The 24731-nt window shown below is 40.5% G+C and overlaps 1 protein-coding gene across 2 annotated transcripts in view; it reads right to left on the bottom strand.

The window, feature by feature from the left end:
* KCNK2 (potassium two pore domain channel subfamily K member 2) overlaps window positions 1-24731 on the bottom strand; it is a 74824-nt gene that overhangs the window by 35597 nt on the left and 14496 nt on the right. For both annotated transcript variants that reach the window (XM_056853221.1, XM_056853220.1), the window contains exon 3: window positions 24030-24147. In XM_056853221.1, coding sequence (XP_056709199.1) covers window positions 24030-24147 — 118 coding nt within the window. The remainder of the gene's footprint in view (window positions 1-24029; window positions 24148-24731) is intronic.

The raw sequence follows: 24731 nt of genomic DNA on the forward strand, positions 1-24731 counted from the left end.
CAAAAGGCGAGCTTTAATTTTCCTGATTTAGGATAACTCATGAGGAACAAATCCCAGCATTACTTATTGAAACTGAGAAGAATGCAGCTTTCCTCCAGAGAAGACTTCTGTGATGAGTGTTCAATGTTCACTGGTCTGTCTATGATATTTGATCAGAAAGAACCACTAAGCAGGGGTATCAAACTCAATTGTTATGAGGGCCGAATATTACATAAATGTCATTTGGTTGGGCTGGGCCATGCCTCGCCAACCCAGATTGAGAGTGGGGGGCGGGAGGCAGCAGCTGGCTCGTGGGCTGGATAAGAGCTCTCAAGGGGCCGGATCTGGCCCTCGGGCCTTACGTTTGACATCCCTGCACTAGAGCTTAGGGAAGAGTAATGTGGGAAGAAAAGGAGCTAGAGGAGAGAAATAAGCTATTTTTATGTACTATTATAAATTTAATACAGTGCCCATATGGTGGATGAAGGGATTCAGAACAATGCTCCTCGGTTGCAGTAAGAAGCTGCCACCCTGACACTCCATACAAGCATATTCTTCTGCTAAACACATAACCAGAAATACCAGCTCTGACTCTGCTAATCTCTTGGGAAGTGAAGGATTCACAGCCATACTTGCCAACAAAACAGGTGGTCACCACAGCCAATCATCTGTTCTCTGCTTGATACAAATGGTGATGGTGTACCATGCCACAACCCATTGAGTAGAAAGTAGCACAGAGTTTCCCCAAAATACAGTGTCCTTTACAAACATTGGACAAATTCCAAACGGAAAATCTTCATTTAGAAACTTGTTTCCAAAACACTGAGCTCAGGAAATAGCCAACAAGCAAACAATAACAACAATTAGCAACATTTGGATTATTTCCCAGCAGTGCACTCTAAAAGCTGAAGAAACAACTGTGAGCTTTTCAGCTTTGTAAGCTTGCATACCATGATCACCTTGTGCTGGATGGTATTATAAGGACATGTTTTAAACTATTCTGAAGTTACCTCACAGGCTAGGATACAAAGAGCTATTCTGGGCGCTTCTTAAGGAATCAAGCATGTTTACTGAATTTTTTTCTTTCCTACAACAGAACTGCCACTCCATACCACACTCGTAACTTGCTTCAGAAACTTTCCTCCATTTCAAGCACTGTTTGGCATGTAGGGTTTCATGGGAGGGGTGGGGGCTGACAATGAAGAAGCCCAAGTTAAAAGTCCCCTTGACCTTCCAGAACTGGAAGTCATATGGTTCTTTGAATCCTGGACCTGTTCTTACCTATTGGCCATAGATGCATATTGTATCAGGAGAAATATTTTCAGAATATCTTTATAGGTGTAATTAATTGTATTAATATATTTAAAACATTGATTTTCTACCTTATCACCTTAGATTCAAGGAAGCTAATTCATGTTCCTGTAATTTCTCCCCTCCAATTTCCAATTATATAATTTGACCAAAGATGACCCAATATATAAAACTTATTAAGGAAAACTAAATACTAGAAAAAATAACATCAGCAGGTTCTGCTGTAACAAAAAGTCTTTCCTGGAAATCATGCTGTCATGATTAACTTAACTTCTTAGAACATGCTATAAATTCAGGGGGGAAATGTCGGCAATAATTACTCTAGCCAAGAAGCTAAATGAGAATTCATTGGTTACATAATAGTGTGAAGTTTTAAAACAAAATAAATTCAATTTATCCTGTGTTTCTATCATTCTTGGTATTCCATTAGGCTTACGTATTTCCTATAGTTGCACCATAATAGCACAGATGTTTTGCTGACATATTTATATATGACCTCAGAAGATCAATGTGGACATAATGTCATGGTTTGTGTCACTGTGATCATACATAAATAGGTATGCCACTCTTACATATTTACCTGCTGGGTCAATTTTTGAGAGAAAAGCATGTCGGACTCGTATCTGGGAGACCCAGGTTCAAATCCCCACTCATACCATGGAAGCTTGCTGGGTGACCTTGGGCCAGTCACACTCTAAGCCCCACCTACCTCACAAGGTTTCTGTTGTAGGGAGGGGACGGGAAGGTGATTGTAAGCCAGTTTGAGTCTCCCTTAAGTGGTAGAGAAAGTCGGCATATAAAAACCAACTCCTTCTTCTTCTAAATCGGTACAATTCATCTGTCAGATGAATCTATCATGTTGGTGCACAGTCAGAGCATAATGGATCAAACTACAGTTCCCAGATGGCAGTGTGAGAACACACCAAACATCTCCAATAAATTTAGAACAATTTTTGAGTGCTTCATAAAATGCAAACTTTTCTTTACTTTCAAACTGTGATTTAAACTGAGCAGTGTTCACACATCACTGGTTGGTCAGAATTTGCCACCTATACAGTAGCATTCCAAAACAGTAAAATTACATGGATTTATGCCAGTTTCATTGTATGTCAGAAACAAATTATTATGCTATAATCTTATTCTGCCTTTTTACCTCTCAGCTGCCAATGCAACATATCAGTAACTTTAAGAACATATCTTTGATCAAAGGTTAAGGACAATTATTCATAAATGAAGTTATATCTTACTGCTTTCTATATAGCATTAATGTCCAGGCAGATTAGAGAGAAGCAATAACAACCCAGAAACAGTAAATTTGTAGTGGCTTTTAAATGGTGTCATTGTGAGAAGAAGGGAAGAAACCAACAAAATTAACATTTTACCTTATGATATCATTAATCTTTGAAAGCAGGTTTGGCGATAAGGAAAGTGCATTTATTATTCTCTTAGGAGTAGCATTTTGATATTTGTCACTTTGGAATTATTTGTAACCTATGGTATAAAAACTGAAAACTTACTAAAATCAAATCTAATTTCAAATATATCAACATAATGATTCTCAGCAAGTCTACTTTAACCCAGTATCATTCTGAAGGCAAAATGGAAGGCAAAACATTGCAAACTATGTGGATAAATGGTGTGGAGGCAATCCTAAAACTTATGCCAGATAGTATTTCATTAACTTTGTAAAACAATACAGCAAAAGAACTCAGTTCTTTCAACAAGGTTTCATAAAAAATCTATACTACTTCCACAGTCGTATCCACTAACATTTCACAATATTTATGGCAGAGTTAGGAAAAAACATCAACTACACATCATATCACATAAAATTATACTATCAGCCACTTTAAAAGCACCCTGGAAAGAACCTTTTGGCACAGATATAACACTGTGGAACCTAGACCCAACTGTTTAAAAACCCGCACATCTAGTTTGGCCCTCAGTCAAGTGGAAATTAACTCAGTATGAAGATCCCCAAGGTGAAGAACTGCAGAGGCCCAAGCAACTCTTCTGGAAGTTGATGCAGCAGCCAATTGAACAGGTATCCCAGTTTTGATGTCTAGGTATTATTTTCTAGGCTTCTCTTGGCTCACAAAGAGTATACTTTGCTTTCAATGGTCACTTTCTCAGCAGCTGTTCACCACTTTTTTCTCTGTCGGGGGTCACTATGTTCCTGCAGAAATTCAGGTATTTAGGGCTAAAGTGCTGTCTCAGCTTTTATATCATTTAATGTATCTTGTTAAGACTTATGCTTATGCTTTGCTTCAGTTCTGTTTTTAGATTTCTGATTGGTTCTACAACCCTAAGCCTATGGTATTGTTCAATGAATATCCTATCCTGTCAATTGTATTTACTCACTCTGTGTAATCCACCTTGAAATAACTAAAATAAAATAGAAACATGGGGTGGCTGTTCAGATCTCTGGAGTTGATAGCTCTGTTTACTTATTTACGTTATTTATAATCCGCCTTTCTCACTTGGACTCAAGGTGGATTACACAGAATTAGTCAATGCAATCAACAGGATGGGACATTCAATAAACAATGCAATAGGGTTAGTGTTGTAGAATCAACCAGAAGTCTAAAAGCAGAACTGAAGCTAAGCATAAATATTAACATGACACATTAAATGATGCAAAAATTACATACTAGGACCCTAGTTTCAGGAAGCTAAACACAGTGTTACAAACCACAGTCCCTAATCATTTATCCAAGTAACTTTGTGAATCATCTTGTATACTGCAACCCTACTGCCTGAGTAGTAAAGCCCTCTAGTATCATTCAGTTCTGCATAATTTTCAGAAAGCCAGGAGAGTGGAAGCCCTTTGACATTTTTCTTTGGAAAATCAACAGAGTTCCTCATTGTGTTGCTTCTGTGGTTCTCTGATTTAAACTGGGGTTGGGATCACTGGAATGGCAACATGGAAGCTGGCTTTTCACTTTTATTTAAAGGTCTTGCTTTCTGAGGACTCCAGAATTTTTCTTTCTCGTTTACAGGCAGACCCTTACATTTCACTCTCATGGTCCAATCTTGAATCCAAACTTTTTTTCTTAGGGCTGCCCCCTTCATTCCTCCAGTCTGCTGGTCCATGGGCTGCTAGACTATACTTGATAGAGTGATAGAGGCATTAGACCATCAGTCAGCTCTTGGCAGAGCACGTAGAGAATGCTGTATGTTGTCTTTTGGTATTGCTCCCCATCCTACCCTTCCATCTTATTTCACGAACTAATTGTCACCAAATATTGGGGGGGGGGCTTTTCTTTTGGCTATGGTAAATGCTTTCCTCTCCACTGTTTTGGTAGGTAGATTCCAAGGAGTACCCTACTCAGACAGATTATGTACATATGAGTTTGGGGCGACTCTAGCTGTATCTCAGATTTTCTTTGATTGTGCGTTGGTTGCCCCTTTGAGAACACAGCCATTTTAATAGCTCTTTTTAAAATAGAGTGTGTTCAGTCTGTTTTTGATTAATTAACATCCAAATAAACCCACATGGTTAGCTGAGTTAGTCTGTAGCAGCAAAATAAAGCAGGAGTACAGTGGCACCTTAGATAATGACAAAAAGGGGCATTCACAGTATTAGCAGCTGTGGATTCATTTGCCCTAGTCCCCTCTGCCAAATGAGGCACAGGGCAACATTGTTCAGGACTGGAAATGTTCTAGCCAAGGGGAATGGTTGGCAGGATACCTACTTAAACAGGCTATGCCCCTCTCAAACAGGCATTTGTTGTGTGCTGCTGACCCAGTCCTTTCCCATGGGATACTATGGGATTAGCTGGCCTCTTGTAAAGTGCCAAGCAGTAATTTCTGGGCTGCGGCTGATGGGGGGACATTTTCTTGCCTGGTTTGCAATGCCACTAAAGGAGGGTGTTAAAAATTTACTATGCCTGTTCTTTAACTGGTTAGGCCATTGGGTTGCCAGGTCCCTCTTCACCACTGGTGGGAGGTTTTTGAGGTTGCTCATGATAGGTCGGGATAATTAGCAAGCACCCTGAGGCATCAGGCATGAAGGAGGGTCATGTCCTGAACAGCCTTACAGGTAGGTGGGTTGGGATGGAGTGCCCTTGGTACTGAGCAGCATCACTGCAGACCTGGTAGTGGTCTTATGGCACATCAGAGGAGAGAAATGCAGTAACTCTTAGCACATTGCATGTGCAGGTGAGGATAAACAAGGCTGGCTGAATCACTGGCCATGTTTGGAGCTGGGGTGGATCAGCCCAACAAAGGCAGCCATTGGCAGGCTGCTTAGCACAGCCCACCCTGAAAATATTTATTTTATGTTATTTATGTTCTGCCTGTCTCACTTGGACTCAAGGCAGATTACACAGAGTGAGTCAATACAATCAATAGGATGGGATAGTCAAACAAGACAATAGGATTAGGGTTGTAGAACTAATCAGAAATCTAAAAACAGAACTGATGCAAAGCATAAGTATTAACATGACACATTAAATGATGCAAAAATTAAATTATGATGTAGCTCAGACATTTAAATAAACTAATTAAACCTACGCTGTTGTCTTGTGTCCTGATCTTTTGGGGGGTACCTCAGCAATGTATTTAAACTTCCATTATATCAATGTTGTTGGTGTCTAAAGTGCCACTGGACTCCGGCTTTATTTTATTTTCTAAATGTACATCTTGCCTTAGAAGAGGAGTGGTGTATCAGGGTAATAAGTAAGTAAACTAGCAACAACACAGCCATCTGCTCCTTTCCCAAGAGACACTCAGAGGACTCCGTTCCATTCACAATCCCTAATTCAGATATGTAACCATGTTTAACCTGAATCAGCACTCATAATATCACTGTGGTCTCTATGGATTAGGAATCCCTACACAGCAATGCTTGCCATTTTGATGAGGTAATTTTATACTACTGGCACTTAGCCATAAAAAGATTATGGTTTATATTCCCAAGCATAACTAGGAAAGCTTTGACAATTAAGAACTACAATTTACAGGAACTGTTACATACACCAGAACATCAAAATATATCAACATCTGAAGGGTAATATGAAAGATCAGTTATTTGACTAAGAGTACTTGAACTTCTCGGGTATGATAAGAAGCTGAAATTAATCATACTGGTGGAAATGGCCCATGACAGCACATTTCAACCCCCAATACAAGTTTAAAAGATTACTCTCCAAAACAATCTCATCTCTTAGCTACCACCTGCATAACAGCATATGGCTGAACTACAAATAGATGTTTAAAATAAGAGAGACAAGAATATTGGCCTCAGGAGAACATGTTTCCTTCACTGCACATCCTAACCATTCATCGTAAGAGGTTAAATGACCTGACGCTTCCACGATTACTCTAAAAAAAACAGATAGGGATATTTATTTTCAAATGCTAAACGGGAACTTCTGGTAATTAGAATCTGATCTCCACAGCATAGCAATACAATCTGTTCTTACAAAATATGGACACAAATGTTCTTTTTTTTCCATAAAAGACAATGTGTTATTACAGATTATCATTTTACCACATATTTGCCCTTATTTTATGTTACACCTTTTATGCCACCTCTCCATGAACCTGCTTGAGGTGGCTTACAAAATAAAAATAATAAAAACAAAACATTAAAAGAAATTAATCAAAATCAGCATTAAAAAACCCTAGCCCAGTATAAAAAATACATATCACAGATAGCTTAAAACAACAGTTTCCAGGCTAAAATAGTGTTAATACTGAACCCCTTAATTAAAAGCCTAAGTGAACAGAAACAGTTTGGCCTGGTGCCCGGCAAGCTTCAAGGTGAAGGGCACCAACAGGCAAGGTGCCACTATTGAAAAAGCCCTCTCTCTGGTTGTCACCTACCTCACCTCTGAAGGTGGGAGCACAGAGAGCAGGGCTTGTGAGGTAGATCTTAATTGGTGGGCTTAAGGGTGTGCAAAAATTTTTTTTGGTAATTTTCAGGTTAGGGTTTATTGTCCCCATTTTTTTTCGGGTAAACCGAAATAAGCAGAATACCCACACCAGTAAATGAGTATTCGGCTTTATTTTCGGGTTTCCCCAAAAAATTCAGATCCACTATAGTCTATGGAATTTATTTTCAAGGCTTGGGGGGCATTTTTCAAGGTAGAGTCATCAAATTTGCAGCACAGCTGCAAGGGACTCTTCTCAGATGGTTACCGAAGTTTGGTGAAGGTGCCCCCATCCTCCAGGCATTTGTGAGAGCCAAGCTGACAATTGGTTTTCAGGTTCAGAATGTCAGCGTTACCAAAGACTAGCAGAAAGAGCCAACTGGAAGGCTGTTGCCTCTTGAGCCTGGGGGCTCCGTTCCTATCTGGATTGCTTTGCTCGATGTCCATGCAAATTAGCTTCCAAGCTGATGAAAATGGCTTCAATGCAAGAAAAATAAGGCACAGAAAACATTCCTTTTGGTGGCAAATAACATCCTGTGAATAGTCCTTTAATATAGTCATCAAAAATCTAATTTCAAGAGATGCTCACGGTGCTTGTAAACGAAGCCACTACTCAGGACAACCTTCAGTTTGAGAGCAGGTTTTCATGAGGAGGGGGGTGATCCCCTACATCCGAAGTCTCGACCAAGGCAGCTCTTCTGAAGGAGATTGCTCATTCACGCGGGTGAGGGAGCCTTCTTCAGAAGCCCAATCAGCAGCTACTAAAGCTGGTGCTATTAGTTAGAAGGTATATCCCTCCAGACGGAAATGGCTGAGCCCTGTCATTTACATGACCCTTCTGCTATGCAGATTAGTCTTCTGTTGGGTGATGTACCTGGAAAGTTAGTCAGACCAATTTGGCTCTGATTACACAACCCCTACCTCAAAAGGTCTCCAACTATGGGGTCCTAAAAAAACCAGTCAAAGACAGAAAAATGGGAGAAGGCACAGAGCCTAATCAGCTTTGGGCAGATTCCCAGGTTTTTGTATTCAGCTGAAAATAAACCCAAATATTGCCGAAACTGCTAATTTTGAGTTTATTTTCGGTCGGGTTTACCAATATGCAAAGCCCTAGGTGGGCTAGACAATATGGAAGAGGAGGTCATTCAAGTAACCTGATCCCAAGCCATTTTGGGCTTTAAAGGTAAGAACCAGCACTTTGGATTGCTTCTGGAAACAAATGAGCAGCCAGTGCAGATCTTTCAGCACTGGGCTGATACGATCCCTTTATCCCACCCCTGCCAATAGCCTGGCTGAAGTGTCCAAACTGCTTTCAAAGGCAGACCCTTGTAAAGCATATTGCAATAATCTAACCTGGATGTATTCAGAACCTGAATCACTGCAGCTAGATCACAGTTTTCAAGGAACCACCATAGTTGGCGTATCAGCCAAGCATGATAAAAGGCACTACTTGCCACAGGGGATCCTGAAGGTCAGGATCCAGCAGTACTCCACAGCTATGAACCTGCTCCTTCAGGGTGAATGAAACCTTGTCCAGGACAGGTTGAATCCTCAATCCTTGAGTATCTTATCATTGGCCAGCAGCACCTTAGTCCTGTCTAGAGTGAGATTCAATTTATTGGTCATCATCAATCTCATAACCATCTCAGACACCTCTTCAGGAGGACTTCCAAAGGATTACCTGACTCAGTGGTGATGGAATAGTAGAGTTAGGTATCATCCACATACTGGTGGCCCTTTACTCTAAATTCCCTGAGGATCTCTCCCAGTGGTTTCATATAGATGTTAAAAAGCATGGGGGACAAGACAGAATCCTGCAGGATCCTGTGGCATAAATGTGGAAAGGCATGCAAGACAGAAAGCCTAAATGACCCTGAAATAATCTCTGAAAAAATATGCAGGAAGACGAGAGACCCACAATCTTTTCACATAAATGTGGCCTGAAATTCTCCTGCCATTCATGTTAAAGGTTTGGGACAGTGTTGATGTTGAGATTTCCAGCGATGTTGAGATTTCCAAAATTACTAGTGAGTTCCCTACAGTCCTGAAAGATTGCTTTCAGAATGCACCTTACTATCATAAACTGTGTTTAAAAGCAATTTAAATTTTTGTTTTAACCTTCTCATATTCAGATTCATCTTTATAAACATACAGCCAACTGTGGTAAAAATGCTTTAATAGCAAGAACATACTACTATTGCTGGGGTGATGTAAGACTGAAAAATGATGATGCTCAGCTTTGCTGGGCCAGGTGTAACTGGCAATTTCAAGAATGTTTTGGTTTCACTCATTCACTGGAACATTGATTTTTTGCTACATCTCTCAAGGTCCTGACCCATTCGTCAGATTATTGAAACATGCACATTTAAGCACATTTCTAAGTGCTTCAAGGGTCACAAGAAGTTCCTTAATTGAAACCATATCTAAAAATTGCATGCTTTTGTGCACTGCATAAATAAAATATTTTGTGTTATGTGCCTGTAGCACAGTAAACTGGCTCTACATTTTAGATTAGAGTTCTGCTCCTGAGGAAAGCCACATTTCAAAAGAGCTCTATCTTTATGATATATATACTTCGGACACTTCAGGAGAACTCCTCAGTTTATGCAGCAAACATCATCAAGGTGAATACAGCAGTTTAACACTGGTGTTCCAATAGCAAACATATACAGTATGCACTACATGCATCCATACTGAGAATCTTGCTTCCACCTGTATTTGACGATTTTGGGATTAATTTGCACTTTCAGGGAGATGTGATTTAGATTGGGAAAATAACATGAAGAAAAAAGTTTTAATACTTCCTTCCTGCTCTGATCACTACATTAAAATAAAAAATGTCAGGAGAATCACCTTCCTAGGTGCAGAGTGACTTGGAAGAGATTTCTAAGCCCCGGCAGTCACTGGATTATCAAATAAGTGTTGAGAATAAAACGCAAAAGATGCAGCAACCACACATTATAATTGCCTGTCCCAGTGAACTGCTGAGGTCAGCATGACAGCACTGCAACATGATTGGCTGCTAATATGTGAACAACTAGAGTTGCCAGGTCCTTCTTCGCCACCGACAGGAGGTTTTTTGGGTGGAGCCTAAGAAGGGTGGGGTTTGGGGAGGGGAGGGACTTCAATGCCATAGAGTCCAATTGCCAAAGCAGCCATTTTCTCCAGGTGAACTGATCTCTATCAGCTGGAGATCAGTTGTAATAGCAGGCGATCTCCAGCTAGTACCTGGAGTATGAACAACAGTTACCTATGACGCTACTGGGTAGCACAGAAAACTGTGGATTACTGGTAGGCTTGCCAGGCCCTGCTGCTCCACCGGCGGGAGTTTCGCGGGGCCATGGCCTTAGTGCATGATGCGCTACGTCACTTCCGGTTTAACCTGGAAGTGACGGGGACGCTCTAGCAATCCCGGCCAAAAACTCTATGGTTTCCATAGAGTTTTGGCCAGGATTGCTAGAGCGTCCGTGTCACTTTCGGGTTTACCCCAAAGTGATGCGAGCCCGCAGTGCCCGCTGGCCGGTGGGCAGCCCGGTGGATGGCCGGTAGTTTACCCGCCACCACTGCGCAACTGGCAACCCTAATTACTGGCCCAAGATCCTGTTTAAGGTTTCATTCACCAGTGAACTAGCTAAGTGAGCCCAACATTCCATTCAGGATGGTTTATAACAGGATCACACTGGGGCACAGCTACCAGTTAAGATGGCACAGCTACCACATTTGCCAAGCCTCCAATGCTTATGTATCAATACATATTTACCACACTTTTATCCCCAATGGGGACTCAAAGCAACTTATAAAATACAAAAAAATAAAAATAAACAAAATGGGAAAATAAATTACCAAGACAGTACCCCAACTTCTGGTATGGATCTGGATCCACTAGCCCAGCTCATTTCAAGGCTGCAGCCTGCAAGTCAGTGGTTAAGAGGAAAGGCTATAGGGCCCTTTTTCTCACATCTCCAGCCAAACTCAGGCCAATAACAGCAAAAGAGGAGGAACAGAAGCTCATCCCAGATCTCACCAAGCTGGCAAAGAGATGATCCTAACCTTCCTCCCCTGTTCACCAAGCTCAACACATCCCACAGTTGTAACAAAATCTGCCACATCACTCTCACAGTCACATATAAACTAGGGTTGCTAACCTCCAGGTAGGGCCTGGAGATCTCCCAGAATTACAACTGATGTCCAAACAACAATGATCAGTTCCCTGGAGAAAATGACTGCTTTGTAGGGTGGACTGTATGGTATTTCACCAAGCTGAGATCCCTCCCCTCCCTAAACCTCACACACTCTAGGCTCCACCACCTAAATCTCTAGGACTTTTCCAACCCAGAGTTGGCAACCGTAACTCATATCCATCATTTTGCATCCACAAGAAATCAACATAAATGGGAGAGGAGCTTGTTGAACATAAAACAGTGAACTTTTTAAAAGCTGCCAGAAATTCTTATTCTTAAAATCTTCCCAGGTGGTGTGTGTGGGTGTCTAAGACACTTTAAATTGACCCCCTGTTTGTTTATAATGCATGTGTGCATTTGGCTTGTTTGGTAGTAGCCTGTAATATCAAAAACCTGGCAGAGCAACACAAATTAATGTACAACAATTCATTATATTTGAATGAATCAATAGTGAATAAATTACTTTCCTTAGCACTTGAAAACTGCAATCCAAATATTACATTTTATACATACCCCATCAGGAATAATTTTACTGTCAATAATATCTTCACCTAATTGCTCTTTAAGATCAAGGCTACACATTACATTTGCAATGGAGGTGTTGTGGAATGAGCTGACTTGTGGCAAGTTATTCTCTCCTATGTGTTTTCAAGTTATGTTCTCCTGCCACAGTTCTAAATCTCATAATTGCAGCTAGTGGGGTCTGGAAAACTCACACGGATCCTGATACTTGCTATGAGTACCTTGTCTAGACACTATGGCAGAGATAATGAAGCCTACCAAGTAGACCCCAACACAAGAACACCCCAAAGGTTGCATGTACCTCTTAATTTAGGTTTCTTTTTGGAGTATATGCAAAGCATCAGAAATGGACTCCTGTAAAATTCCAGCAGCCTTAGGCACCATAGTTTCATTTATTTATAGTCATTTGACCAGCAGACTTAAGACACCATATCTATTTTCTATATATTTCCAATAAAGATTTCAATTATTCTATTTTCTGCCCATTTATTTCTGGGAATCTCTCTGTCTCCCATAATGAAGGGCTGCTAAGTCTTGGACTCTGGTATACATCAGATAATGATCCCTTAATAAATCTTTACCCATAAGTGCATGTATTTGGACCTGACACACAAGGTGGTCACTTCAAACATTCAAACCCTTTTAAATAGCATCTACATGGCAAACATCATGGGGAAACCACATTCTTTCTCTCTTTGCATGTTGGTTTCTACCTAATTGTGTCATCTGTATGGAATTTTCATCAGTGTGGCATCAAGTGATGGTTTTAATTTATGAATGTCCCTTACAAATTTAACACCAAAGACAGTATATCCTCAAAAAGAATGCTTTTCAGTAACACCACTTCATGCATTCAGCTGTGTATCATTATTAAGAGCCAAGAAATCCAAAGAAAAGACTGTAAGTGGTACAGTTGCAACCAGTTGTGTTTTACCACAGTTTGTTGAACTTGACAGCCAAAGCAGATGTGATTGGACCAAAGTATGTGATTCACATACTTCCCTGTTTACATATAAAAAGGAGGATCGTCTTTCTTTAATAATAAAAATACTCTAAATATAGACAATAGAGAGAAAGAACTGCAAACCATTGGACCCTATGAACATGTATCTTAGTCTTTGCCATTTGAGAGGTAGGAAAAATCATAAAAACTGAAAATAGAAAAGAAATCTGTAATATTGGGATAGAAGTATCAGTTCTTCTCTGCCTTGTCTTCTAAGTGGAGCACTTTTTTTAAAGCTTCAGCACAAAAACATGCTGCAATCACCCCATTTCAAGATTTCCTTGTCCTCAATATTTTATTTCCCAAACCTGCTTTTCTCTGATATTTTGGGAAAGAAAGCTGTTAAGGGCACAAGCAAACCATCCAAAAAAGAAAGGTATACATTTTTCTGCTTTGCAAAGATCCTGCAGACATCAGTACTAATTTCCCATTATCTACCTCCAGGCATTTTCCCAACTTTACTTTCCTGCCACACCACCAAAAGTCGTTCTTTAAAAAAAAAGTCTAATTGCTGTAGAGCTACAACACTACAATGATCTATTGCCATTTGTCTATTTTCATTCTAAATTTTGATAGATGTGTTATATATCACTATAGTATTACAGCAGATGAATACAGAAAAGAAAAAGGAGGTGAGTTGCTATGGCAGGCATGATTACACTCCCTGAAAGCCAATGAGGAATACATGTGGATGGGAAATTTGGGGGCAGGCAGAAAGATGGAATAAAGTGTGCAGAAAAATCAGCAAGTAGAATCTTGGTTACCAAGAGGGCTGTGAAGCTCCTGGTGAAGCTCCCCCACCCTGACTTTGGAGAAGCAGAGAGGGGATTTAAAAACCACCCGTATCACTGGCATAATGATATCACTTCCAGGGAAAACATGGACATGACAATGGGCAGCTCTAAGAACTGCCAGAAACGCTAGTTTTGTCAATCTATTAGCACAAGTAGGAAAAGAAGTTATCTTGGGTCAAGCATGTTTTGTTTTCATTAATTATCTGTGCGACTGACAAATGGCAACGTTATCTGCTTCCTTTTAATTAAACGTACCTCTAAATTGAATTGTGAACTATGAAATTTCACCTTGTCATTATATTTGCTAGTCAGGGTTCATGGCTTCTACAGCAAGTGATAAAAAGTGACAATTTCATTTTTAATTAGAGCACTACACTATTTATAGAAAAAGCAGATCACCTGCAAGATAGATATTGTAAGAAAACATCTTTGCAAAGTGGCGGGAAATGGTTGTATTAACCACTCAATAGTACAGCATAAAATGAGACAGGTGTGCAAACATACTGATGTTTAAGTGAGAAATAAAAATAGATCTGTAAACTTACAAGATATTGACAAGTTCAGTAACTGTCATATCTGTGTAAGGATTAGTGTTGGCACCTGTGTGATTTCACAAAGAACAAGAGATGGCAGCTCCTGTTCCAGAGACATTTTAGTAATCAACAGATAAAAGGGCCAGCTTCAGACAGCTCTCAGCCAAAGAACCCTGGAGTTTTGAGGAGCCCTTCTACTAAAGATTTTTGATGTACTGTCTAATACAATAATGGTGTATGGGAAACAACAGTCAGTTGTTTCTAAAATTCAAGGAGTATTGAATACATATATATATGTGTGTGTGTGTATGTGTGTGTGTATACAAACACACACACATATACACTGTATATAAACATATATGTATATGTATGTGTATATATAAGTCGGCAAGAGACATTCAGAGGTGGTTTGCCATTGCAACTGCCTGTCTCCACATGACAATCGTGAGGTCTCCCATCCAAATACAGAATACTTAGGATTGCCAGGTCCCTCTTCGTCACCGGCAGGAGATTTTCGGGGTAGAGCCTGAGCAGGGCGGGGTTTGGGGAGAGGAGGGACTTCAGTGCCATAGAATCCAATTGCCAAAGCAGCCATTTTCTCCAGGTGAACTGTTCTCTATCAGCTGGAGAACAGTTGTAATGGCAGGAGATCTCCTGCTAATAAAAAGGTAAAGGTCCCCTGTGCAAGCACCAGGTCATTCCTGACCCATGGGGTGACGTCACATCCCGACGTTTCCAAGGCAGACTTTGTTTGCGGGGTGGTTTGCCAGTGCCTTCCCCAGTCATCTTCCCTTTACCCCCAGCAAGCTGGGTACTCGTTTGACTGACCTCGGAAGGATAGAAGGCTGAGTCAACCTTGAGCCGGCTACCTGAAACCGACTTCCGTTGGGATCGAACTCACGTCGTGAGCAGAGCTTTTGACTGCAGTACTGCAGCTAACACTCTGCACCATGGGGCTCCTAAAGGTAACTTTAGTCACAGTAAAATAGTAATATTCGCATATAACTGCATTTAATTACAGATATCTGGGTCTGTGTGGCAATGCATCACAGCAAGAATATCTTTATGCCCCAGATCAGCAAAATCGCTCAAGACTGAAAAAATGTTCCATATAAAAGGTAATTTCTAGTTTATTTCTAACTGCAAAACAATAACCTCTGCTGCAAATGGGGTTAACTCTAAATAAAGATCAGCACGTAGGCTCAGTATACTATATTTTGTGTATTTTGTGTGGTATTTAGATAAGTTTAGGCATGCGGTTAATGGCTTATTTGGCTGACTTCACTATTAGAAAATAAGATAAAATAACTAGACTATGGGATGCTCTGATTTCTAAGATAGAAAAACCATATAAAGAGATAATTGGTTATCTAAATTATATTATTAGAACTGGATGGTTAAGTCATACTATATAGGGATTTAAATGGTTTGTAAATGTTGCTTTTTATTGAGGTGATATTTTAGTTATGCTGTTTACCTTTGTGTTTTTTAGCTTGGTTATGTGCTTCCTTTTTGTCTAAATTGTATCATGGTAATAATGAAAAAAATAAGTTTTTTTAATTAAGTTGCTAAATGACAAAACACTTCACTAGTCTGCCTGCCCACACATAATTTTGTTAATCTTTCATGGCACTTCAATAGCCTAAAAAAGGTGAAACTACCATTTGCAAATCTCTCCTGCCTAGTTGGGTTGAGGCAATTATTTTCTGCTACCATGGACTTGCAAGTGGATTCTTACATGTCAATGTTAAATAAATGCTGTTTTTAGTTGCCTTTGGGGTTGGTTTGACAGATCTGACTAGTATTTTTAAGCTTAATAAAGACCTATGATTAATAAAATAGGTTTATAAACATGCTGGAAATTACTATAATTTCTATAGTCCAAATATCTAACTGTATGTTACATGGAATATTCATGATTAGAATTCCTTACAATTTTTAGAATTCAAAGCAATTGTATGAGGCTGCCATTCTTGCCATTCAAGAATTTCTGCTGCAAAGGGAGGCTTGCTATATCACCAGCATTTGGTTGCACTGGGTTGCTATGGTGCTATAGCATGGTGTTGTGGTTAAGAGCGGTGGACTCTAATCTTGAGAACCGGGTTTGATTCCCCACTCCTAGACATGAAGCCTGCTGGGTGACCTTGGGCTAGTCCCAGTTCTCTCCAAACTCTCTCAGCCCCACCTACCTCACAAGGTGTTTGTTGTAGAGAGGGGAAGGGAAGGCAACTGTAAGTCGCTTTGAGGCTCCTTAAAGGTAGAGAAAATTATTTGCTGTTGTATTATGTATTATTGTCATGGTTAAGCTCAAGACCTTTGGTCAAAGGAGCTAGTAAATAAATGGGGGGGGGGAAAGGTAGAGAAAAAGCAGGGAATAAAAACCAGCTCTTCTTCTTTAGCACTAATCTTAGAACTTTTTTAAAAAGGCCAAAAAGAACACACCGCTAAAAAGGCAGGGGAAAGTGGTCCTTTCGGAGGCGCTCCAGACATTTTAAACAGAACACTGCAGCAATTAAGAAGCACAAGGAAAAACTGAAAATGGGAGAAAGCAGTTTTAATTTAAAAGGCTGATCTCTGGGATGCCAACACGACACAAGCAGCTTTGTCTGAAAAGGTAAAAAAAAATCCATTAACAGCCAGGGGCCAAAACAGTTGTGTCTGAAATGACACAAAAAATCTGTTAGCAATCGGCTGCTCAAATGGATTATAAGGGCAGTTTGAAAGGGGACATAGACATAGACATGGATGAATACACCATCCTGTTTGACTTTGTGAAATGTTACCCTAAGGCTTTATTTACTGTTTGTAAAGATCATTTTGTCGCTAGTTTTAGATATAACCTGTCTTCTATCCTGAGCTACCAAGCTACAGCATGATAGGATTACAACTAAAATTAATGTTCAAACTACTATTTTTAAATGCCTGTTATGACTGTTACAGAACATATGTATAAAAGTCATTGGCAGCTTCCATCTGGTAATAAGTACTGCCAGATTTCCAAAAGCAAATGGCAACAACAGCAACGTCTTTATGGAAATCAAGCCCTGTGTAGCCACTAATGTGGAATCTGAGAGTCAACAAATATGACATTGCAGTATGACAGATAGCAAACTGACCATATCCAACTAAATACTTTATCTAGAAATCTATTATGCAAACAAATGATTCAGTATAAGGCAGCTTCATATGTGCTTATTGGTCTCTTCCAGGGTATATCTTGTGTGATGGGGTATTCCATATCAAACTTCCATGCTTCCATAATATCCATTTATTTACAACATTTATACCCCACCTTCTTGCCCTGGATCTGGACCACCTAGGCAGCTTCCATGCTATCAACTTACCCTACTACACAAGATGCAACCTGGAAGATTGGGTTCTCATTTTTATTTATTTTATTTACGTTATTTATAGTCCTCCTTTCTCACTGGGACTCAAGGTGGATTATATACAATAAATCAGTACAACCAACAGAGTGGGGCATCAAAAAAACAATGCAATAGAATTTGACTTGTAGGGATCTGGAAACCAATCAGAGATGAAGTATAATGTGTTAACATGACACATTAAGTAAAGGTAGTCCCCCTGTGCAAGCACTGGTTCATTACTGACCCATGGGAGGGGGGAGGGGGGAGGAGGAGGAGGATAATCCCCCTGTGGAAGCACTGGGTCATTACTGACCCATGGGAGGAGGGAGGAGGAGGAGGAGGAGGAGGAAGAGGAAGAAGAGAAAGAAGTGTCTGTTTTCATATGCCAACTTTCTCTACCACTTAAGGAAGAATCAAACCGGCTTACAATCACCTTCCCTTCCCCTCCCCACAACAGACACCCTGTGAGGTAGGTGGGGCTGAGAAACTGTGACTAGCCCAAGGTCACCCAGCTGGCTTAATGTGGGAAAACAAATCCAGCTCATAAGATCAGCATCCGCCACTCATGTGGAGGAGTGGTGACTCAAACCCGGTTCTCCAGATCAGAGTCCACCGCTCCAAACCATCCCTCTTAGCCACTACACCACGCTGGCTCTCCAACTAGGCAGACTATGTTTACAGGGTGGTTTTCCATTGCCTTCCCCAGTTGTCTACACTTTACCCCCAGCAAGCTGGGGACTCATTTTACTGATCTTGGAAGGATGAAAGGCTGAGTTGACCTTGAGCCGGCTACCTGAAACCAACTTCTGCAGCTTACCACTCTGTGCCACAGGGCTATTTGACACATTAGATGAAAGCAAAAATTACATAGTAGGAACCTACTTACAACAACAGATACTACAACCTATTCAAAGTGTAGAGGCTACAGTCCCTAACCCTCTACACCAAGCTTCTTTCTGAACTATATTTTTACAGTGAAATGCTAGTTTGTGTGCAAAAAGACCTCCTGAACAATTCACCTTTGCATAGCCTGCAGAAAGCCAGAATTGTAGAAGCCTTCCTAACTTCAGCAGCAAACCATTCCATAAGGCGGGAGCCACAATGGGAAAGGCATGTATATGGGCAGTTGTTGATTTTGCCCTTTGCAGGGCGGCACCCAGAAATGACCCTGTTCATATGAGTAAAGCTGTCATGGCAGAGAATAGAGGAAGAGGCAGCGAGGTCACTGTCAATGTGCTGTGCCATGACTGAGGGTGTGGATGGTGTTGCTATGTACTTGGTGTTTAAAGTGATATTGGCTATTTTTTCCCATTTCACTACTGGAAGTGCAAAGGAGTGAAAGTGCAAACTGTACTGTACAGTGACCCAAAAAGTTTGGGAACCATTGGTCTAGTCCCTGATCATCTGCCACAGCCACCACCACCATTACCATTAGACCCATTAATATTGTTATCAGTGTAGTGACTTCTACTGACACGTTCAGTGCTTGACACCATGCTTTTGCTTACGTATGGAATCTAGGCCTAGAGAGTTTAGGGACAGAACAGCAGTGTTGGTTACAGATACTAGAATGACGGCACAACTGGTAAATCATTAATGTGTGGCAGAATTCTCACTCTGAATGCAATCTATATGGCTGTAATAAAATTCTGTAATAAAATTCTGCAAGCAAGGATGGAGTTAATACTACAATCCCTATTGTTCAGCTGAATCAATAAACTACATAAGGAGATAGAAAATGTTCTGACCTCAAAAGAAATGCTTGTGCCCGCAGGGGACATGCATGGGATAAAGAAACATTCTTTACAATAAAGGTCTGTTTGAACTCCTAGACCAGGTCTCTAATCACAAATGTGAATCTACAAGGATTTACGTTTGTCTGTTAAGTGCTAGCTCAGACCTGCCAATAGCGTCTTGTTTTTCTTTAGTTTCAGAAAAACAAATAGCTTTGCACGGCATTATTCTATATCACTACAGAGATCTAAACACTGCTGAACCTTGCACAGATTTGATGTTCTCCTTGCACAGAATCAGGATCTATCTCAAACATTATTGCATGCAATATCAAAGATTCTGTGCCTTAATCAAAACAAAAAAGCAACTGATGTGCACCAGACCACAGGTACCAGTAGAACATAAAAGCAGCTCAATCAAGCAGCTATAAAATCAGAAGTTATAGAAACTTTAAGTTCTTAACCAGCTGGCAATCAGTTTCACTGAATTTCTCCAAGTTGTAGTATTGTGTATGTGTAGGGTTGCCAGGTCCCTCTTCACCACCGGTGGAAGGTTTTTGGGCTGGAGCCTGAGGACGGCATGGTTTGGGGAGGGGAGGGACTTCAATGCCATAGAGTCCAATTGCCAAAGCAGCCATTTTCTCCAGGAGAACTGATTTCTATTGGCTGGAGATCAGTTGTAATAGCAGGAGACCTCCAGCTAGTACCTGGAGGTTGGCAACCCTATGTATGTGTGAGGAAAAAATTCTTACATGAGCAAACACGGCATATGATCTATACAGATATACCCAGCAAAGAAACTATACGGCTATAACCAGCAAAGACTTCTCTACCAATAACTGGAATTGCTGTCTGCAATATCAGTGATCACCAAGTTTATACATTACACCTGTCCACACAAATTCTTACCAAAAAATTGTTGAGACTATTTACATAGATGGGGGGAAACTTTATCGTCTTTTTTTTTTTATCTAAAGAGCTCCAACTGCCTAAAAGACGTGAGAAAGATGTGCCACACACCTAATCATGGTAGCTGTTTTATTCTGTACATTCTTTGACAGTATGTTATTTATTTTTAAGACAGAGTGCAAATAGTATTCCAATCATGAACGCAACCCCCAAAATGCTCCTTTGTGATTTTATTAAATGCAACTCAACAAACAGCAGGGTTTTTGCTTCTGTAAGGAGACTGATGAGTTATGCTAAAACAGGTCCCCAATATTTTGAGCCTGTGGGCACTTTTGGAAATCTGACACAGTGTGGTGGGCAAAGCTACAAAATGGCTGTCACAAGAGGTGGAGCCAACCACAAAACGTCAGGAAGTGAGGTTTTACGTAACTCTAACAGTAACCATTTAACATGTCAGGCAGAAGCTCTGCTTCACAGGATGCCTTTTAAAATGAACGTATTGTTTTAAAATATTTTCTTGTATGGACAAGTATGCATATTAAGCTAGCTAAGAAATGCTCATCTGGCAGTACCTGGATGACCTCCAGCGGCCAATCAGAAGCTCTGCTGGCCCCACCCACTTTCTAAAAACACTTGGCCACTGCTAGGAAAGCTGTTGGCTACCACCACGGTACCCACGGGCATCACATTGGGGATCCCTGTGCTAAAAGCACAATGGTAAAACTACTGAAATCATCACCTGAGAACTCTCAGAAGCAAAAATATTCCTGTTATTAAAAAAGAATGTCAATCACACTAATACTTCATTTTCACAAACAGTAGCCTTGTTAGAATATTACAGGCTCTCAGACCAAGTGTAAGTTGTCAGTGCTGTCTGATAAGGAATAGAAATGGAGTGTCACTACATTGAAATACAAAACTATCATGAACTACTTAATATGTGGAAATTATCATAATAAAGGTCTTCTCATCATAGTTTTAGGAAGCTAAACATGTGATCTCTGCTCTGGATTGCATACATTCTGCTGCTGGAAACAAAGCCTAATTTATTGTGTTGTTCTTATCAAATATTCACAGTTTTAAACCCTAAATCAGAAAATGGTAACTGCTGGGTGACATCATAGAGATCTAGAAAATTATGCATGGCCTAGAGAAAGTAGATAAAGAGAAACTTTTCTCCCTTTCCCATAAAACTAGAACTCAGGGTTCACCCTATGAAACTGATTGGTAGTAGATTCAAAACAGACAAGACAAAGTGCTTTGTCATGCAATAGGTAGTTGAGTTGTGGAGCTCAGTGCCATAAGATGTGACGGCTACTGCTTTACTTGGATTTAAAAGGGGGTTGGACAGTTCTATGCAGGGTATTAGCCTTGACATCCAAACGGGATCTTTGATTCAAAGGTAGAATGCCTCTGATTGTCAGGTTTGGGGGAGCAGGTGAGGACTGTTATTGGCAGGAACTGCCCGTTGGCTTCCATGTAGTATCTGACTGGCCACCGTTGGGAAAAGGATGCTCGACTAGATGGACCACTGGTCTTACCCAGCATGGCTCTTTTGATGTCCCTGTGTTCTTAAATGTTTCAGTTAGAAAGAAAACCATTAAATTTGTGAGCTCCTTTAACTTTATTAACTTCAGCCCAAACTGCCTACAGCCATACTGTGAAAAATTATGAAGCACTTTAGTTTCCTGAGCAAACACGATAGTATGATAATAAAATGTCAGTGGCACTAAAATTATGTGCTACATTCCACACATTAGATTTATGAATAACACTATTTTTTTAGCAACATCCTTATTAACTCACAGGTGAGTCTGTCTAAAGTTTCTGTGTAAAGTACTCTATGTTGCAGCCCAATCCTATTGCCTTTCTGCAAGGAAAAGTGGACTGGATCACATGTGTGGGCTGCCACACAAAAATTTTGGAATGTCACTGGAGTAGCAAAACATTCAAGATGTCACGTTGATGCAGTTGCTAATGATCTGTACTTTGTATATCTATGCAATAAACCAAACACTGCTGGAAAGCTAGTGGTATAGGAAAGAGTATCATTGACCGTGATCCCATTCACAAGAATAGGATCAGCTCTCTCTCTTTTCCTTGGATTGCAGTAGCATGCTGGGTACAAAGAAGAGAAGTAATTAAGGTGTTTTATGCATGGTCAATTAACCCTCCTTTATTCCCTGTTTCAGCCAGGACCAATTTTTTGGGAATGCACGTTACCTCATTCCTTGGAAGCTCAACGCTGCTTCAACGCAAAACGAACCCGGCTTTTCCCATTCCTCTTCTTGCTTGATCAAACCGTGGATCCTAGCTCATTTCGGAGTCACTGAACGAGCGTACACCTTTCTCAGATTGAGCTTCGCCCCACCCTTTTCCAAACCCCTCTTCAAGGCAGCCAAACGGGAAGCACAGAAGATTGGCTTCTCTCACATCCAGTCATGAAGCAGTGTGTAAAGAGGCAGGGATTCAAGTGCTTCCTGCTGCCTTGGAGCTCTTTCTGAGCAAAAGAAAGGCTTTTTTAAAATGAGGCTTGGATTCCCCCCCCCTTCTTTCAGGTAGCTCCGTTTTTTGTTCTTAAAATGCTTTTTTATGCGGCAGTTGGGTTTGGGGGGGAAGGAAATCTCTCAGGGTGAGTACTGCGAAGTTAGCCAATTACAGAGCAGCATTTAAAGGGGTGGGACTTGATTTGCTTTTCTGTATTCATGCTTCCATTAGCACACAGTTTCATCCCTGATCATTCCAGTCAATGCATACAGTTTCCCTCAACCCGGGTTGCTTTGATCCTGGCTGAAATGGGGAATAAAGAAGGGTACAGCGAGCATGCATAAATGACCTAAAAAAACAAACATGAGCACAGTGCGTCTCAAACAGACCATAAGATGCCAACTGGCAGCCAAACTAGATGTGATGGTAGCAAGTTTATGTGTTCTAAATATGGATCTGCCACAATAGCACATAAAGCAAGAAGTGTGATGGTTTAAATTTAATAGCAAAGGAAGCATGCTGGTGAGGCATGGAACTGACCCCATGCTTAGCTCTCTGCATTCCTTCTCTCCAAGCACTTTTCTCCTAGCTGAGCATACCTCGAGAACTGATCTTTCACTGACCAGAAAAGTGCCTAGCACCACAGTCTTTGGGAGAGAGAAGATGCAGAGGGAAAGAGTTCTGCACACTTCATTGGCATGTCCTTTGCTGTAAAAAAGGACCCTACCTGCTTCTTTCTATGTGATTGTGGAAGATCCAGGTTTTAACACATGGGTCTGCTGGCATCATGTCTAGTTTGGCATGGTGCAAATATCCATGTAGCATCTGCAGTAAAGGTTGCATAAAATTAAATATTAGAGGTAACCTTGTTCCTAAATTTTTGCATGTAGCTACAAGACTAATAATAAAACCTAACATGGTCAGGATTATCATAAAATTGTAGTTCCTAATTTGACTCCCCAGAATTGTGATTCCTAATTTAAAAGTTATAAAAGCTGTATACAATTAAGAACATCATTTCTAGAAACCCAAAGCAATGGTTTAAAGTACAGATTTGCTTTAAAACAGAAATATTCCAATTATTTGTTAACACAGTGAAATAGACTACACAGTGAAGTAAATCTGCTTTCTATTGATGCTTTTGTACCATTATTGACTTTCTTATATGCATATGTACAGCAATGTTTATGTATATGAACATCAGTCTGCACTTTGGAACAACTACAAAAGTATTATTAAAATAGATTAAATTTGCCACAAAAAACATAAACATAAATCCTAAATTTGTTGAAGATAATACGTTGCTAAAATATAATAATAAATTGTGTCTTACCTATGGTGGTTATTACAGTGCCAGCAAAGAAGAAGGAACTTCCCAAATCCCAATGACTGGCATGATTAGTCGTGTTTCCTATAGGTATGACTCCTGCATTTATTGCTGCCACTACCTGCTGCAAGTTTAAAGAGATATCTGTCAATATTCATGAAACATAAATCAGGATGTTAGAGTATGTGATTCTGTACATTTGTGAATGTATTAGATTAAAGCCAATAAAAAAGGGAACACACAAAGTTCATTTAGAGTTTTGCAAATGACTCAAATTCCAGCAGCATCTGACCTAAGCATAGTTCAATACATGGGAAAAGGCTTCCCAAGGCTGTTTTGGAATTTGAGGGAGGACTTATCAGTGCCAGGCCTGGCAGCAACCTCCAGCGATTCACAACCACCCTACTTGCACAATTGACCCAGGCCCAGCTGTTTGCTACTATTCATAGTGTTGCCAACCTCCAGGTACTAGCTGATCTCCTGCTATTATAACTGATCTCCAGCTGATAGAGATCAGTTCACCTGGAGAAAATGGCTGCTTTGGCAATTGGACTCTATGCCATTGAAGTCCCTCCACTCCCCAAACTTTGCCTTCCTCAGGCTCCGCCCTCCAAAAATCTCCCGCCGGTGGTGACGATGGACCTGGCAACCCTAACTATTCAACATTAGCCACCACATGAAAGCCAGTGTGGAGTTCTTGTCAGATTG

The sequence above is a fragment of the Euleptes europaea genome, chromosome 7 (genome assembly GCF_029931775.1).
Source record: "Euleptes europaea isolate rEulEur1 chromosome 7, rEulEur1.hap1, whole genome shotgun sequence".
NCBI lineage: Eukaryota > Metazoa > Chordata > Lepidosauria > Squamata > Sphaerodactylidae > Euleptes > Euleptes europaea.